Source organism: Haliotis rubra, unplaced genomic scaffold (genome assembly GCF_003918875.1).
Source record: "Haliotis rubra isolate DU_JTF1 unplaced genomic scaffold, ASM391887v1 Scf473, whole genome shotgun sequence".
NCBI lineage: Eukaryota > Metazoa > Mollusca > Gastropoda > Lepetellida > Haliotidae > Haliotis > Haliotis rubra.
Genome location: NW_025767161.1, coordinates 137736 through 155011, shown reverse-complemented (window position 1 = coordinate 155011; position 17276 = coordinate 137736). Strand labels below are relative to the sequence as shown.

Here is a 17276-nt window from a genome sequence, read left to right as displayed (position 1 = left end):
TGGACACCTATATCACTGGGTCTCTTTTTCAGTTAAAATGCAATATTTGCATTCAAAATCGTATATATTCAGACTTAGCTTTAGTCTTTCAGCTGCCGAACTCACGAAGTGAACAAAATCATGACACAGGGACGACCTACTTATGTATTCATGTAGGTTACGGATTAATCCGAGTGGTTCCGAATGGACATACATGACAGAGCTGGGTTAGCATCACGGTCAGAGCAGTGACCAATGATAGCAACACGCCACTGGACACTTAGTTAAAATAGGTATCTTTAATATGGAGATATACAGGGAATAACCTGGTGATATTTACTGACAATAACGACCTGGTGTGTGGTCTTGTGCATACAGCCCATGTCACAAATCAGTTTTAGTTAAGCAATGTTGGCCGAGGACAGTCCTTGGATCGATGACTGTTTAGCAGCTTAACTCCTGCGAGATTCTAGGACTTCAGTCCTGCCCCACAACTAAGCACATTTGGCACCTTTGGTCTCACCTTAGGCAAGTGAGTTTGTTCATGAATTGCTTCTGTTCACCCAGCAGTGAATGGGTACCCGGTGGGATAAGTCATATGGCTGTTAACCTCACTGGCAGCTTGGGTTATCCGGGGTAATAATGCGTTATCGCTTTGAATTGTGGATCTTTATTCATGCTATCAACCACTGGTTTTTCAGACGATTCTTTAGATCGCGGTGATACAGCTGAACTACTGTGACAGCTTAATCCTACATAAAGCCACTCCTGTATTGGGAGCGACTGTGATTTTGCTGCAAAGAGAATCTGAACCTGTGTAAAGCAATTATAAGTTTAATTTAAATTTAAGAAGCAGTGAAATAATCTAAAAAGAGTGACCAGGTCTCAGCCTCCTCGAATATATCTAACCTACTGTAAACGACCGCGAAGAAACAACTGCCTTACTTTGAAGGATCATAGATTCCCATTGACGAAGAAAAACAAGGCAAGAGTTATTCCCCTTGAATCACAATTCGGGTTTTGCGAGGGCGTACCAGATGCTTCAATGTATCGATTGTATCGAACCGACATTCTACGTGTCGCCGTCCATTACCATATGGTGTTCATTCCTGAAGGAGACACCATTGTGTAGATATAACGATCTGTAGTAGTTTTGTGAGCCAAACGTGTACAATGACGTCCATTGCATCTATCTGTGTGTGTTCAGCATGAGAATTCATGTACATGTACATGTATACTAGACATTACAAATTTAGGTCAGCCGTTTTCGTCTCGCTTACATAATTTGAGGTATTTCCCCCCCTAAACAAGTATTTCATCATCCAACAAAGGATTGAATAGTTCGCTTCGACTTTATGACGTTACGCATGGCTACGTTCAAACAATTAAATTACTTTGATAGTTGTTTCTGACAATGTACATTCAGCTGTACCTGTGAAGTCAGTGCCTGTCAAAATACTTTTAACAATGATATTATTTCTTATAATAACCAGTAAATCCACTGCAATCATATTCAAAATTGTGGACACGAATTTTTATTGAATAAACGAGACCGTATACTCAGTAAAAGACTTGAACGTTGAGCTATGGGTGGGATCAAGTTTCGTCTCAAGGACGTGCACCAGCGTTGTAAATAACATATCCAAATGCCCGTAACCCCAATTTTAACAAGAAACATTCCCATCTGGAACCTATTACTCAATATATGATTCTTCAGATGTAATAACACCCAGAGAGGCCGTTACATCGTGGCGCCTAAATGATAAACTAAATCGTCTCTTTCAATATCATTTTCGGTACTGCTGCGATCGATGCGATTACATGATATAGTCAGGTTTGAACTGGACTGGCAAGAGGCGGGTTGGAAAGCTCAACAGAAACTACGATTTTGTGACCTAAATACTACGAGCCACTAAATATTTACACATGTGAAAACCATACGAAGGTACAGGCGGTGAGCTTGCGCGTTCTATATCATTCACACAACGTGACTTTGGGGTGCCTCGAAACGGCTCATGAATGACGTCACATGAGGTGTGTGAGGACACGGTACGCAAATTACAGTTGGTGTAGTTTTCCGTAAGCTTTTTGGGGATATGTAACATGTCCCATTTCAATACAGGCATAACCATGCCTTACTTAAATATACAGAAATAGATTGTAAAGATAAAACAATACATCTAAAACGCGTTTTACCATATGACAGAACATTAACAATCAAGGTTAGGGAGATATTGTGAAGACTGGATGTAGGTCACCGTTAACGAAAATGCGCGACCTTAAATATCCTGAAAAAGGCATTGAGAAAATATTTGCTTCATCAACGGAAATCAAAAGGCAGCCAAAACATAAAATAGTCAAATTCTCCCCTTGTGAAAATGTCATCTTCACATATTTTCAATGTGGTAGTTAATGTGAATTCCATGGGAACGAAAACACAAATGCGGAGTATCTTTAAATAGAAATTTATTACATTGCATTTTTGACCAAAAAATGATACATTCTTGATTTACAGAGCACATTATCTACACATTTACAATGGAAATTCACCAAACGTTTATACAGCCACACAAACAACCATACTTATTTGCACAGTCAAACATCGTTCACTCCCGCTGGCTCTCTATTCGCTTTCATTCATTCTGTCGTACACTGAATCTGTGTCTGCTCTGAGATTCACAATTACATTATGTTCTTAAACAATATACAAGCAGCTGTACAGGATGTTAATATACAAATTTTATACAGAAAATAAACAAACATTAAATATATTAACACGATGTGACTTAGCCTACTGAGAAAGAGCTCAGCAGGTTTTGCATTGTGAGAAAAGGTGCCCTCAAAACTTGAAACTCAGTTGTACGTGCATTGTATAAACCACATTATCACAACCAAACACATGAGCACTTTTTAACCAAACTTTTGCACTAGCCACATCTATGCACAATATTGACCAAACTCAAAGTGGATTTCAATAAAACATCAAAAAGGCAGTGAAAACGAATGGTAGATGGTAAAAACATAGGCGGCATAGGTGTTAATCGTGGTATGATTTAGATTTATTGGTTGAGATGATGCATACTTATTGGTTTCATATGATAGATGTCCTGAGAGTGAACACCTGTCTGGCACACCCAGAGAATTGAAATATTTGATTGCAGAGGTGGCAGGAAGCTGATAATCTGCTTACCCTGTGTGTCCTGACAGCTGCATGCAGCAAGGGTACTTCTAACTACGGAATGGCTGATCCTAATTCGCACTACTGCCTGAAACGCTCATAGCAAGCACAAAGGGAAGCTGTCTATGGAGTCCACCGTCCAGTGAATCTAGCAGCCATGGCCTTAAGGTCCTAATGAGATTGATAACTCGAGCTCAAGTGAGCTCCAACACAGCCTGATGCAGTAGCAACGCTAGCATGTAAACACACCACTCTATACACATGACACTATGTACATACACATCCACACACACACAGGACATATCATCACATACATTACAGGAACATTAATATGTACACACTTGACTGAAGGACATTGTTTATTACAGGAGGTGAAGGCACATGGGTCTAGCCAACTGGCCTTCCTCCATGGAATAAATAGTTATCGTCTCTTGCTCTCTGCCTCACACATCCTCAACACCACACTTTGTTCTCTTTTGGCCTGGTTGTCCGGCCCTGTTCCTGTGTCAGTGGCTCGAACTTCATGGAGATTTAGGTAGGATGTTTTCAGCAGTTGAAGGGGAATGATTGCTGCTGAAGGTACCAGCACTGTGATGGTGCACTGATGGGGAGTACTCCATAAGATCTCCATGAGACGTCCTCGGTGATGGGGGAAGCTCGCAGCACAGTGTGCTTGTAGGGCATTGGTGAGCACCAACATGTCCTGTCTAGCCCAGACCCTTGGTGATGTGTCTTCATTCCAGCCCACCATCCACGAATACAATCCATCTGTCCAGCACATTTTTGTTCAGTTTGCAACATCCCAGTGCAGAGAGCAGGCATTGTCAGTGGAATTTTTGTGTTATGGGGAACACATGATCAACTCGGTCATATTCGAAGTCAACAACTGAGGCGAATGATGAGTTTTTTTCGTGATAAAGCATAAATAATGAGGGCCTCAGCCTAACTCTCACACTTTCAGGCATTGCATGCTGCTAATGTACACACACAGACAAATCAACAAAATAATTTAATAATGAAATAAACATTCTCCGTTTCTATGAATTCATCCAAGTCTTAACAACCATAGCAAGGGAAACTGATCACAATGATGCACTTTTTGCCATGCTGGCGTGGTATGAGCAGACATCAAGTTGGCAGCAATGCAGTGAGTAGACACATGATTGACACATGATTGGCACATTACCACGGCAGTCACTTGGCAATGATGGTGGTGGTAGTCGTGGCGATGACAACAGCGACAACACTCAGTGGGGCAACAATGAGAGATGAAGTTCCACACAAGCATCACGTTCATGATGGTTCCATTAGCAGAGCCTGATGGCAATAAAGGCTGTTTACTGTTATTCTGCAGTAACTCATGTTGTCACTGTTATTCACTGCTACATAACAGCTCATTCTTGCTGTTACCAAAAGCCACTTGTCAGATGATGATTGTAGCCAAGCCAGATGGTCCTATGTTCAACATATAACATCGCCACTGTTTTGTGTCAAGGGCTGCATGCTCTGCAAAGATAAAAGGCAGGGATCTGTTTACAAATACTGCACAATAGAGATTCCTCAGAATTCTTTCGTCACATTAAGAAGCCAAACCTCACATTTCATCTTAAATACTTCATTAGCAGCTTGATTGAGAATTCAACTTAAAATATCAAACAAACAAAAGCTATCTTTTTATTTAGATAAGACTTGGGCAACATGTTCCATACTTTGTGCATAAAAAAAATAAAAATAAAATATGATTCCAATTTATATTAACATGCTATATGTCAGTACAGAAAGATCTTCCATTGAACCTACCGGTGGCAACTTGTTTTCAATGGTGACGTCATCTGCTGTGGTTGTCTTCCTATAGACGGGATTATCGAAGTTCATGCTCTTTCCATTTCCTCGGGAGTATCTTCTGTACAGCACATAACCAACCTGCACAGCAAACCAAGTCACGTGAGACAAATGGACAATGTGAGTAAACTTCATCTTTAACACCGCTTTGAAAAATATCTCAATAATATCCTAAGTAAATCCATGAGGAGGAAAAGGTACTGAATAAGGATTATAATCAATGATTTCCATTCATGACTTGCAGATGCTGGTCAAGAGAATACACAGGTTATGGCACTGCACTAACCATTAAGGCTGTTATGATTCACTCGCTTATTCGGTGAATCAAACTGTAGCCCTTCATGAATTCAATTCGTTATTCGTGGTCACCAGAATCGAATTTAACCGAATATTAACGAATATTTACAAATATTTTAAGGGAGTGTGTTTTACTTGAACCATTATGTCCTTTTTCAAAGTGAGATATGCAAGAATGGAATATGTACTATCCTTGTAGTATCGCACGTTACGTTAGTTTGCCAAGGTCGCACATGGTACTGTTGACTATTACATAACAAATTTGAGTGTCAGGAGATCACTGGTTATTGCTGTGACAAATTAACACTATCAACATGGGCGTTCCATATTGTGCATCAATCACTTAACTACAATATTGTATTCATGAATAATTATTCGTATTTGTTACCCAATATTCGTGGTACATATCATATTCGCCAAATAGTGTATTCGTTGCAGCCCTACTAGCTATGCCCACCAAACAGACAAAGCAAGGCCAATAAATGCACAGCCAGTCAATCTTTTCAGCTAAATATTCTAAAAAGTACACTTCCACATACATGTATATATTTTACCCTCAATTGAGCCAATTCTCTCTCCCGTAAAATTCTTTCCAAAAATAGGATGGGTCCATGAGGTTTGATTTTACAGTATAAGAATCTTGGAATCCCACAAAATGGCTGACTTTTCGAACTTAAGGAAATCACAACGACTCCTGACTTGTAACACCAAATAACCATCTTGCTTTTCCAGTGTGTGTGTGTGTAAATTTCATTTGCAAGCCTCACTTGGTGCCGCAACATGTAGTATTTATGTATAAAAAATGTCAGTAAACAAAAACAGCAATTTTTCAGCAACATCCATACAGGTTTTAAACATCTTATACTTACAATTCCAAGAATGATGAAGAGGACACACAGGACGCTAATGACGATGCCAGCAATGTGTCCAATATTTTCTTCCGCCATATGCTCTGGTGTGTGCTGTTCCGTTGTATTCAACTGGTCTGGATGCGTGACGATGGAGTAGCCAGAACCTTCCGTTACTTCACTTCCTGTGGACACCTCAGGTACTGTGGGCTTACTGGTGGTGACAACTGTAGGAACTGCAATGAAAGGAATGTTTTAACTCAAGGAAACTCCATCATGTTCACAATTAGTCATTTTCTTGCTACTACTAGCAGTATGCTGTTATACAAGAGTTAGTGCACACACACCAATACACAGTTAAGTATGTATACAGTGTCGATTACATGCTAACAATTGTCAAACATTTGACGGAATAGTAAACCATGCTTATATTTGGTATCATGCATCTACATATTACATATGCATTCATTTCAAACACTGAGGATTGGATATAGATATGCATCATAAGTATCGATTTCTATAGTCAGGTAAGCCACCCTACAAATTAACGGTCACTAATGATACATAAAAACAGTTAAGTCATGACTTATGCAACAAAGATGATATATACAATGCATTAAGCCCAAATCAGCATGAAATTTATCGAGAATGTTGTCACCAAAATCCCTACACCTGACATGAAGAAATATGGCACTCTATCCTCACCATGACTAGATGAGCGATTGTGACTTCTATTTGGAGAATCTGGTTTGACTGGCACTGGAGAAGGACTGGCTTTGCTGGGTGTAGTACCGGTTGTAATGTCTGTGGATAACAACCAGGTTCATGCAGTTGCAGCATACAGATGTGGGGTCAACCATCAAGGGCAAATCTTGTGATTAGGGACATATTCATAGTATCTATCAACAAGACATCCAAACAAAACATGGGTGCCACATGCCGTCTAGGATTGAAAAGTAGATTGGTCTTTCAGGTTTTCAAGGGTTCAGTGGGAAGCTTGTCAACGACTTGGCAAGTCTAATGAAACTAACACAATATTCTGATAGAGGTTAAGGTCCCACGTAAGTCACTATTACTCAATGGTGAATTTATTTCTGTGAATGCTGTAGGTGACAACTCTGGCTTGGAAGGATGTCTACAAGGTTACAGTTATGACATGCATTACAGGTTAATATCTAATATCTACAGATATGATGAAATATACGTCCATTACAGTAGCAGATAGACTATATTAGATCTCAGAAGCATTAACCGAGTAATTACCTGAGAAGCGAAATATTGAAAAGTGAATAATACACATTTGGATCAGTGATGTGGTTTCTAGCAGTGGTAGAAATTAACATGAACCTTTTACTGGCTGGAATAATGTCCAAAAAAGATCATCTCTTAAAAGGCAGGAAAATATTCTAGTCCTAATTTTACTTTAAACAATATAGGCTAGTGTGAACTACCAAAGAATTTGGTAAGACAGTACTTTTAACTTCTGCTTTGTCACACAAACACAAAGTGAATCATCAGCTAACTACTGCACACACGTGTTGATGTAAACGTACCTCCTTCAACACAGGTCTTCTTATCTGATGACAAGACGAATCCATTGGGGCAGTCACAGACAAAGAATTCAGTGTTGGTGACATCATAAGCTTTCGGGAGACAGAAGTGGGAACAGCCGCCTTTGTTATCACCACACAACCCTATCATAAAAAAGATTGATATATTTGTTAGACAAACATTTGTCAAATACTGAAATAGGCAGCTTCCAAGAAATCAAACTTGACATTTCACATTGACCTCTTGAACTGATTACACATTAACAACAAGCTTGAAACTTTGTAAGGAAGATTATTTTGCTCTGTGAAGTTTATTTCACTGAAAGCATCAAATCTAAAATTTAAAACAAATTTTTGTTTTCAATGTACTTACTTCTCTGTACTTGTTGTCTGTAAGGATGGAATACATGTACATCCATGGGTGAATGCAGATTGAGGGCAATTGTTTCCACTTTGACTACTTCATCACCACGTCTTCCAAACTTGCTGTACTTCCTGACAGACTCAGATGGCCAGTCTGTCCAGTAAAGGTAATCCTTAAAGAGAAAACAAATAATGTAAGTAAACAAGAAGACAAAGTCATCAACATCCCCCACAATGGCAAAATACTCTTCATGATTATGTCTACAAGTTATGATTATGTCAAATAGTTAGGTGTGTATAGAGAAAAGTGGAAGGAGCACTATCACCAATTTCAGTCTAAGTCAAACTAGTTGCCATGGAAATGCAAAAAATATTTTATTCAGAATTCCAAAACTACCAAAAGGCACCAATACACCACCAGACCAATCCATGTGCTAAGTTTGGTGAAGAAATATTGAACGGTTTTAGAGTTCTGCTCCGGAAAAGACAAATGTGCATGGACGGACGGAGTCCATTTTAATTAATTATTGAAAGATTTAAATGTGCATACGGACAAAATTTGCTTACATGTTTTAATCTACAAAACCTCACTATTGATACAATTCTGTGAAACTAACCTCAAAGACAGTGATGGCAAAGGGATGGTTGAGATGCAGGTGGCTCTTCAGTACAGACACTCGCTCTAATCCATGCATGTTTGAGCTCTCGATGGTGTGGCGCTTGGCATCAATCCAGTACAGTCTGTTAGCAACATAATCTGAAATGACAAGAAATTGGTTGAAAACCTGTAACAATTGAGCATGTTTCAAAAGGTCCCAATGGGTGTAAAACTGAGTAAACTGATAAATAACAAACCATCAATGACAAAGAAAGACATTAATAATGACACGTCTACACAATTTACCCTTTAAGAAAGAAAAAAAACAACCCGAAAAAGCATCGATTTCTATAAAATTACTCAATTTTCATCCAAGTATCATGTGACTTCCAGCATTAGGATGACAACTTTCTTACGTTTCAATAAATTAAACAAATCACAACAAACAAGGTTTTCTACCTACCGATTGTGAGTCCATTAGGCCAGGTGATGGTTGTGTTGACAATCACTTTCCTGTCATTACCATCCATTCCACATCGTTCAATCTTAGGCTGTTTACCCCAGTCAGTCCAATACATAAGGCTGCAGAGAAAACAACAAACTGAACATTTCACCCAAAAACTTCATGTGTAAGACATGACATGATTTCTGTGCAAAAAGGTGACTTTGACTAAAGAACAAAATAGTCCACTGGCAAACATGATCTCGGTCAAAGTAATTTCTAACCGAAGAGCCAATTTATTTCTTAAAAAATTACATTAAGCAAAACATATGTTGCCTGCTTTAAGGTTGAATCTTCTCACAACTTACCCATGGTTGGGATCCAGTACTATGGCTCTTGGCTCATCTAATCCTGTGTTAATAAGAGTCTTCCTCATTTTGCCATCCAACGAGGAAACTTCAATCCTGTCAAAGCCAGTGTCAGTCCAGTAGAGGTGCTTGTTGATCCAGTCTACTGCAAGACCATCAGGAGTGCTGACATCTGTGGATGCTACCTCTTCAATCGATGATGTGTTGTCGAAGTCAGCTCTGGAGAAAACAATTCCATGTTGGTGTTTTACTCTGAATGTTGGTTTAATGATTGTTTTGTACATTTTGAACTCAACTGCCATTTATACACAGTATACCTTACATTTTCAATACTGAATGACCATCACCAAATAAAAGTAGGTCTCTTTGATAGTAGGGGTGGGCATTGCAGAGAATTTTCATATTGCGATATATAGCGATGCGAAAGCATATATTGCGATATGTATTGCAATATATTGCATGAAGTATTTTTAAACAAAAAACTACTTATAATTGAGTTAATGCTTGATTTATAAAGCAAAAACAAAAAGATCACTATGCTTGATTAAGCTTTAATAACAACTTTTAATCATAACAAAATCAAAAAGTAAATGATATTTGGCACAAATGAAAAAAGGAAATATCCGAGTGTTCAGAATTTTTCTGAATGCAAATCAAATTACCAGTTTTCGATCAGTGTATCGCAATACGTATCGTTTTTATGTCTGACCCGGTAAATCAGTTATATTGCGCAGAAGTATTTGATAGTGGCATTAGACATTATCCAGAAATAAAATTGTCTCAACTTTATTACACAAGTGAAAGGCCTGTCGTAAGAAACAATTCTCACTGAAGTCCATTTATATTTTAAGCATCAAAAAGAGATGTTATAATTATCACTCCAAAGAATCTACATCACAAACTCACCTGAAAATAGCCTCTTTTGCGACATCTGTCCAGTAAAACTTCTTTCCAACAAAATCAAAATCCATAGCAATAGCATCAGATATATGGCCATCATCGAGGAGCAGGTTGTAATCAAATGTTTCAAGTGTAATTCTTCGAAGATCCTTTCTACTTGCTAAAAGCAGCTGTGGGTGGCCTCCTGAATAAAGATTAGATGAAAACAGTTTAGTCGGACAGCTCAACATTGTACACAAAAAAAACCCCTAAAATTAAATCAGCTCAAGGGATATTCCCTAAAAACCTGAAAAGTTAGATAACCTAGGTACTTCTCATAGGTGTTTTTTCAAATGTTTAGAAAATGACTTGCACAAATGACTTACCGTCGGCTTTGCAGTATCTCTTGTTGACGAGTGAATAATTCTGAACACATTCACACTTGTAGCTTCCCTTGGTGTTCTTACAGATCTGAGAGCAGGTGCCATGAATCAGATTGTCCTGGCACTCATCAATGTCAGTACACACAGTCTGGGAGCCATTCATCAGTGTGAAACCTGGGTTGCAGTCACACTTGTGTTTATTTCCGAACAAGTTGACACACACATGGTCACATCCACCATTGTTGTCTTGGCATGGATTATCTGCAAGAGTTACAAAGACATGCTTAAGTGCTAGTGCATGGAACATCAACAGATCTTTTCTAGTGCATGGAACATCAACAGATCTTTTCTAGCGCATGGAACATCAACAGGGCTAGGAGGCAGTTAGTTCTGAGCTATCAGTGAAAAGCTGACGAAATCCACTGACCATATCAGCTATCATTGAAAACAAAATTGAATCACAGACCACAATTATTTTGAATATAAATAGTCAAGTGATAAATAACAATAATTTTGAACTAATCAAAGGCACTATAACCAAAACCTGCTATTTACAGTGCATATCACTTAAATCTATGATTTTGTTGTGCTGCATTTAATGTTTATAATAAACAAATCAAAAAAGAAAAGAAAACAATTTACTATTTTCATGTCCAGTAGAATTTGGTAATGAATGAGCAATTATTATTGAATCTTAATACACATAACAGAACGTTAAGAATGGGCTTTTGACCAGTAACAGACTGGTCAGGAACAGTCTATAATGATTCTGTGGAGAAGAGATACAATCACTCTGGTGATACTCATAGATCCTTAACAGTTGATTTCCTATCGAACAGGGCACAGAAACAACACAAGACAAACTACAAATAACAACAGAATAATACTAAGCTCGAGATAAGGCTTAAGTGCTCAGAACAATGTGCTATTCAACAATTAGAACGACATAAATGAATAGACGTATTCATTTTCATGTGAGTTATAAAAAAAAAGGCAAAAAAAAAGCTCAAGTCTTAGATGTGCAAATACAAACATTTGCTTAAGATCTGAATTATTCTTAATTTTAAAGTGATGAACATTGCTAAACAGATTAAAAATACAAAACAAGGAGTCACAGGAGTCACTATCTATGTATCTACAGGTGGACAACAAACACAGTACACAAGTTTTAACATACCATGAGCTGCAGTAACAGTAGAAGAAATAATACCAAAATAAATACAAGTGTTTTGGTCTCAACTTTTAAAAGCCTGACACATAACCAGTAATGCGAGTATGCATGAGAAATGAGGCATTACATTTTACTGGATTCACATAAATTATACCTCTGTAAGGTAACTGAAATTAATATGAATGACTAACTGAGCGATCAAGACTGATAAAAAAAAATCAATCACACAACCCAATAATCTTACGTACAAGTTGTCAAAACTCTTCTGAATCAATTTGTAACCTTATTCGTCAAAAATCTTTAAGTCAGAAACTAATCAATAAAGTCGTTGTCCAACACTATCAGAATATTGGGAAGAAACTTACGTGCACAGCCCTGATCAGGGTTTTCATCTTCCATGTTTTTGCAGTTTGCAGTTCCATCACACACAAGTGATTTGTCAATGCACTCTCCATCACCACAATGAAAGTCGGTCTCCTTGCATGGATGTGTGGCTGAAAGAAAAAGTAAGAAGTAAGCTACTGGGAAACTAATAATAACAAAATAAAAACAAAAAAATAAATATAAAAAATAAATGTTGCATAACAGTGTCAGGTTTGGGTGTAATCCAGTCTCCCCAAAACGGATTTATCTAGGACTCCAAACTAAGTACTTTGGGGCTTCAAAAAGGAAGAAAAAATTGTGATATATATCAAAACTGAATTACTTACATGTTTTTATTTCTGAGGTAGTGGGAACTTTATAATTGAAAACACTACTTTTCACTGTCATTTGCAGGAGAATTTGCTGATATTGGATTAAATGAAGCCTCGGGTGACCATGTTGATATTAAAATTACTAAAAAAAGCAGTTGTAATCACCATGTGTGCTATGGCAATATTACATGTATTCTGTTTCCACTTACGCGGGCAGTCACGTTCATCGGAGCCATCTAGACAATCCTCGTCACCATTACACCTCACAGATTTTGACAAACAGTAACGTTCTTCTAAGCACATGATTTGATCACTGCGACATGTGGCGTTGCCTGGAACAGTAAATTACAATTAAGAAACTTATACAACATGTGAGAAACAAAAATATTTTCAAATCTACAAATTACATCCCCGAAAATCTTACACAATCCATCAGCTTGTAATGTTTTGTCTTGACAAATGCGAATGTTGAAGAATAAATGTTAACCATGATTGAGAAATAAACTTACAGTTCTCATCAGATTTATCCTCGCAGTCAACATCATTGTCACAGAACCAGGAGCTGTGGATACATTCACCGGTTGATACGCATCTAAACTGCGAGCCGGAGCACTCAGAGGTAACGTTGACACAATTCATTTCATCACTCTTGTCATTGCAGTCAATGTCCTGATCACAGTACCAGGATTGCTTAATGCATGGGCCATCATGACACTGAAATTCATCTGGTTTACATGACTGGGGAGTCACTGGAAATAAATGACATTCAATTCAATATTTTGCAAAGATAAAACATAAAACATGTCCATTCTATAACCTGAAAACAATCATGGAAAGCAACATATGTTATATTTGGGATTACACTTTCTGAGTAAAGTAAAAATTCTAGTACTTTGTTGGGTGAATCCCATCTGGGACCTAATCGCCAGCACACAAAGATGAAATGGGACTCGACCCAACAAAAGTACTAGAATCTGTACTTTACTAAGAAAGAGTAATCTCAAATATAACATGTGTTACATTTGACCACTTTCTAAATGGCATTGTGTACTCACAATCATGGACAGATCACTTTTTAAAAGAAAGAGATAATCAGCTTGTATTTTATTTACCAAGACAATGAACGCTTTGTCTATACTTTCATAAACCTATCTCCACTGTAAAAATACATTGTATTCAGTTGCGGAATCACTTCCATGGATGTTGAGCAACATACCACAATCGGCTTCATCAGAGCCATCTTTACAGTCTTTGTCTCCATCACACTTCCATCGATCTGCTATACACTGTCCATTTGTACAGCTGAATTCATCTACCTCACAAGTGGTATCTGAAATAAATGGGCCAAATTTTACTTACAAGTTATAATATATTCTCAGAATTATGCTAACACAAAAACACCACAAAGTTGTGTGAATCTTATGGTGTATTAATAATTTGTAACAAATCACTAATATCAATTAACACCTTCAAAAGTTTGGTTGTTGCTTCAGTTGAATCAATACTTATTACTTACTGCAGTGTTCATCTTCCCCATCTACTTCACTGCAATCTGAGGATCCATCACACTGCCAGTCCCCAGGGATGCATACACCAGAATTGCAGACAAACTGATCTGGGCTGCATGTTCTACGATCTAAAGGATAACAATAAATCATTATTACAAACCTGAGACTGCACAATTCCTAACAGTAGTCTTCACTATATATGTATCATATCATTCAATATATTAATAAAAAAAGAGGCGGGATCGGGTGGTCAGGCTTGTGGACTTGGTTGACACATGTCATCAGTTCCCAATTGCGCAGATTGATGCTCATGCTGTTGATCACTGGATTGTCTGGTCCAGACTCGATTATTTACAGACCGCCGCCATATAGCTGGAATATTGCTGAGTGCAGCGTAAAACTAAACTCACTCACTTACTCAGTCACTATTAATATAAAAAAAATATTTGACTGAACTTAGCTTAAGTTAGCACGCTAGCATGGAAATGAAAATGTGACTCTATAAAAAAAAATAATCGGTTTTCATTGTTATAAAGATCATTATAATGATTGATTTAACACACTTACCACAAAGTTCGTGTGATTCGTCGGAACCGTCCTTGCAATCATCATCCTTGTCACAGGTCCATCTCATCGGGATACATTTCTTGTCTAGACAGTGAAACTCATCTTCTGCACATGTTATGCTTGCTAGAAGAGAAGACACGTCATTATATTCCAATTTTATTTCAATATTTACCGAGTCAACACATAATACTCGCATTATTCCGGTTTCATTTTCATAGATTCAATTTATTTCCATCATTGGCGAGAATTCGTGAACAAATGCGACTTTTAAACACCGGATTATATCAAATCCTAGCATTAAATATACTTACATGATCCAGCAAACATTAACAAATTGATTTTTAGTTGTGACTTTTGTCGGGTATCATCAGGAATACAATTCTTACGTAATGTTTGGGGGATTTTGATTTGTGAGAACACATACAGCTTTAGAGACACACATCTTATTTCTTCAGATAAGTATTGTCAATGTACTTAGTCATGGTTGAATGACCCATCATTGACTACCGCCACACCTACACACATTTCGTAACACAAGCATGGAGTGAGCCACCCTATTTTGTCAACACAGGTATTTACCTTTGATCGTAACCACATACTAATAATCATAAATGTACAACAAGAACGTTTTGTTGATAAATTGCACGAAATCGGTGTTCATTCATTCAAAAATAACGTTTAATTTTCAAAAGAACGTGTTGTTTTTCAAGGAGGGGGGAAACTGTAAGAGCCAACAAAAATGTTATGCATGACAATAATTTGACCTCGTAAAGTCATGCGCAAGGCGCGAGACGGTTGGAGAGATGTGATTGGTCAATACGAACCAGCCGACCTCAGCTGAGTTATTTCAGCCAATTGCTGTACAGTAAATGCGAGCATGACCTCTTGGGGTTACACACTCTACAGCATGATCCGAGTAACGAGAATGGAACGATGTTATCGAATATACACGTTTGTTCGCCTTACAAAATGCCACGCCTACTCAAACAGAATGTTCTACTCAGTGATAAGATAAACCATCATATCTAACCGAGTTAGTTCATATCTGCAAAAATCTGATAATAGTGGCTAGACGTTTAACGACACGAGTACGATAATATCCTGAAAATATCACACGAAAATATACCTGTCCTCTACGACCCTTATTCAAATATATGTACGGGAATATTGGTACTTACGACAATCTGTCTCGTCCGAATTATCGGTACAGTCAACGTCCCCATCACATCTCCAGCCCATTGGGATGCATTTTGCATTTGCACATTGGAACTGGGTGCTTGGGCACGAGCTGTTGGTCGGAGGATCTTCGCCTGTATGACGGAACAAAATTGTTAACCTCAACAAATATTAATCTTGTTTCTACAAATATAGACAATAAAATAAACTATGATAATGAAATGTTCAATTTTTGCAAAAAGGCAAGTGTCACCTGGTGAGAATATCTCTATCCGCCTGAGAAATCGATCGATTGACAGGTTATGTCGGAGACATTGAATGATACTTATTGAGTACCATAATGAATGTAATGTATCGTTTACTATGTGACGGACATCATATGAACCTGAATGTACGTTATTGAAAATATCGCGATTCAACAATGTTATGAAACGTGTCATAATCTGTTGCTTCGTTTTCTTAACTTACCGGTCACACCTTGTATCAGGAACACAGTCAAAATTGACGAAACAAGGGCCAACTTATCTATCCTCCTGGAGAAGATCTTCATATCCTTTACTTTATATCCTGTCTTGATTAGAAATCACTAGAAGAGTCTTGATCCAAACAAACAGTGAAATCACAATTTCATACGAGACAAACCGGCCGGCGTGTTCCGAGTTGATGAACGCAGTCAGGCTATGGGGTGACTTGAAACCGTCTGAGGACTGCCGTGGCTCTTCAGTCAAATGAGCACCCACCCTCTTCTTGAGTTGAATGGGATGTGAGAGATTGCAATGGGTCCTGTTGCTTTTCCTATGCTAGTATTTTGTTGTTTCTTGTAATAGGTACCCAAGTCCTCCTGGTCCAAAGTCACAGCCTGAAATAAAGTGAACCTTCGCTGGACTTCAGTGGTGTGACTGGCGGGCGTATCCCATGTTACCAATCCCTGAACAGCCAGTAAACAGACTCGTCAGTCGACATGAATATTAATGAGGATCACGCGATTGTATACGTTGTGGCATGGTGACCCAGAAACCATCACATTATCGTGTTTTTTCTACAGAACATAGGTAAATGAATAAAGTTTGTCTGAAGTTTTATGTTTACCTATGGGGATATTTACTACTTAGGTTGTTTCAATTTTTACTCCGGATATTTTCTGCCATGATTCTGCGAAGGCGAGCAAAACATGAACTTACAACTGTGCGTAAACCATTCATTCATTCATTGGGTGAGTATCGCGCGAACCATGACCTCTGGCGGTAGCCCGTTCTTGAGGTCGGATGGACAAGCTCTTATATTTTGAACAATTTGAACAATGAAACAATGCAGTCAACTGTGCTATTCAAATCTGTTTTACTCTTGGAAGTCTCCGACTTCACTGTAAGTATTCTATTAACTGTTGCAACCTATCGATATATGATCAGTGATCTGGTACTGTAAAGCAGAC

General features: G+C 38.0%; 1 protein-coding gene across 3 annotated transcripts; it reads right to left on the bottom strand.

The window, feature by feature from the left end:
• Positions 1 to 2428: 2428 nt before the first annotated feature.
• Positions 2429 to 16763, bottom strand: LOC124290757 (very low-density lipoprotein receptor-like). Of its 3 annotated transcripts, XM_046727573.1 has the most exons (20): positions 16313 to 16762; positions 15847 to 15978; positions 14669 to 14791; positions 14110 to 14229; positions 13810 to 13923; positions 13103 to 13342; positions 12803 to 12925; positions 12264 to 12392; positions 11905 to 11910; positions 10731 to 10988; positions 10372 to 10549; positions 9466 to 9684; positions 9119 to 9237; positions 8675 to 8814; positions 8068 to 8230; positions 7698 to 7838; positions 6850 to 6948; positions 6166 to 6380; positions 4958 to 5080; positions 2429 to 4663 (listed from the first exon to the last, which is right to left on the bottom strand). In XM_046727573.1, exons 1-20 carry the CDS (start codon positions 16392 to 16394, stop codon positions 4619 to 4621), a joined length of 2769 nt encoding a protein of 922 aa, XP_046583529.1. In that variant the 5' UTR covers positions 16395 to 16762; the 3' UTR covers positions 2429 to 4618. The 3 variants fall into 3 exon arrangements, with proteins under 3 accessions (XP_046583529.1, XP_046583531.1, XP_046583530.1); XM_046727575.1 differs by lacking the exon at positions 6850 to 6948 and having other exon boundaries at positions 16313 to 16763; XM_046727574.1 differs by lacking the exon at positions 11905 to 11910 and having other exon boundaries at positions 16313 to 16761.
• Positions 16764 to 17276: the final 513 nt, after the last annotated feature.

Bases quoted from the DNA above. Each gene is read 5' to 3' on its own strand.
- LOC124290757 (XM_046727573.1), bottom strand. From the start codon at position 16,394: ATGAAGATCTTCTCCAGGAGGATAGATAAGTTGGCCCTTGTTTCGTCA. The intron at 13,924-14,109 runs GTAAGTAATAAG...CATTTATTTCAG, and splicing joins TGGGGAAGATGAACACTGCA to ATACCACTTGTGAGGTAGAT. The intron at 5,081-6,165 runs GTAAGTATAAGA...TTTGCTGTGCAG, and splicing joins TCTTCATCATTCTTGGAATT to GTTGGTTATGTGCTGTACAG.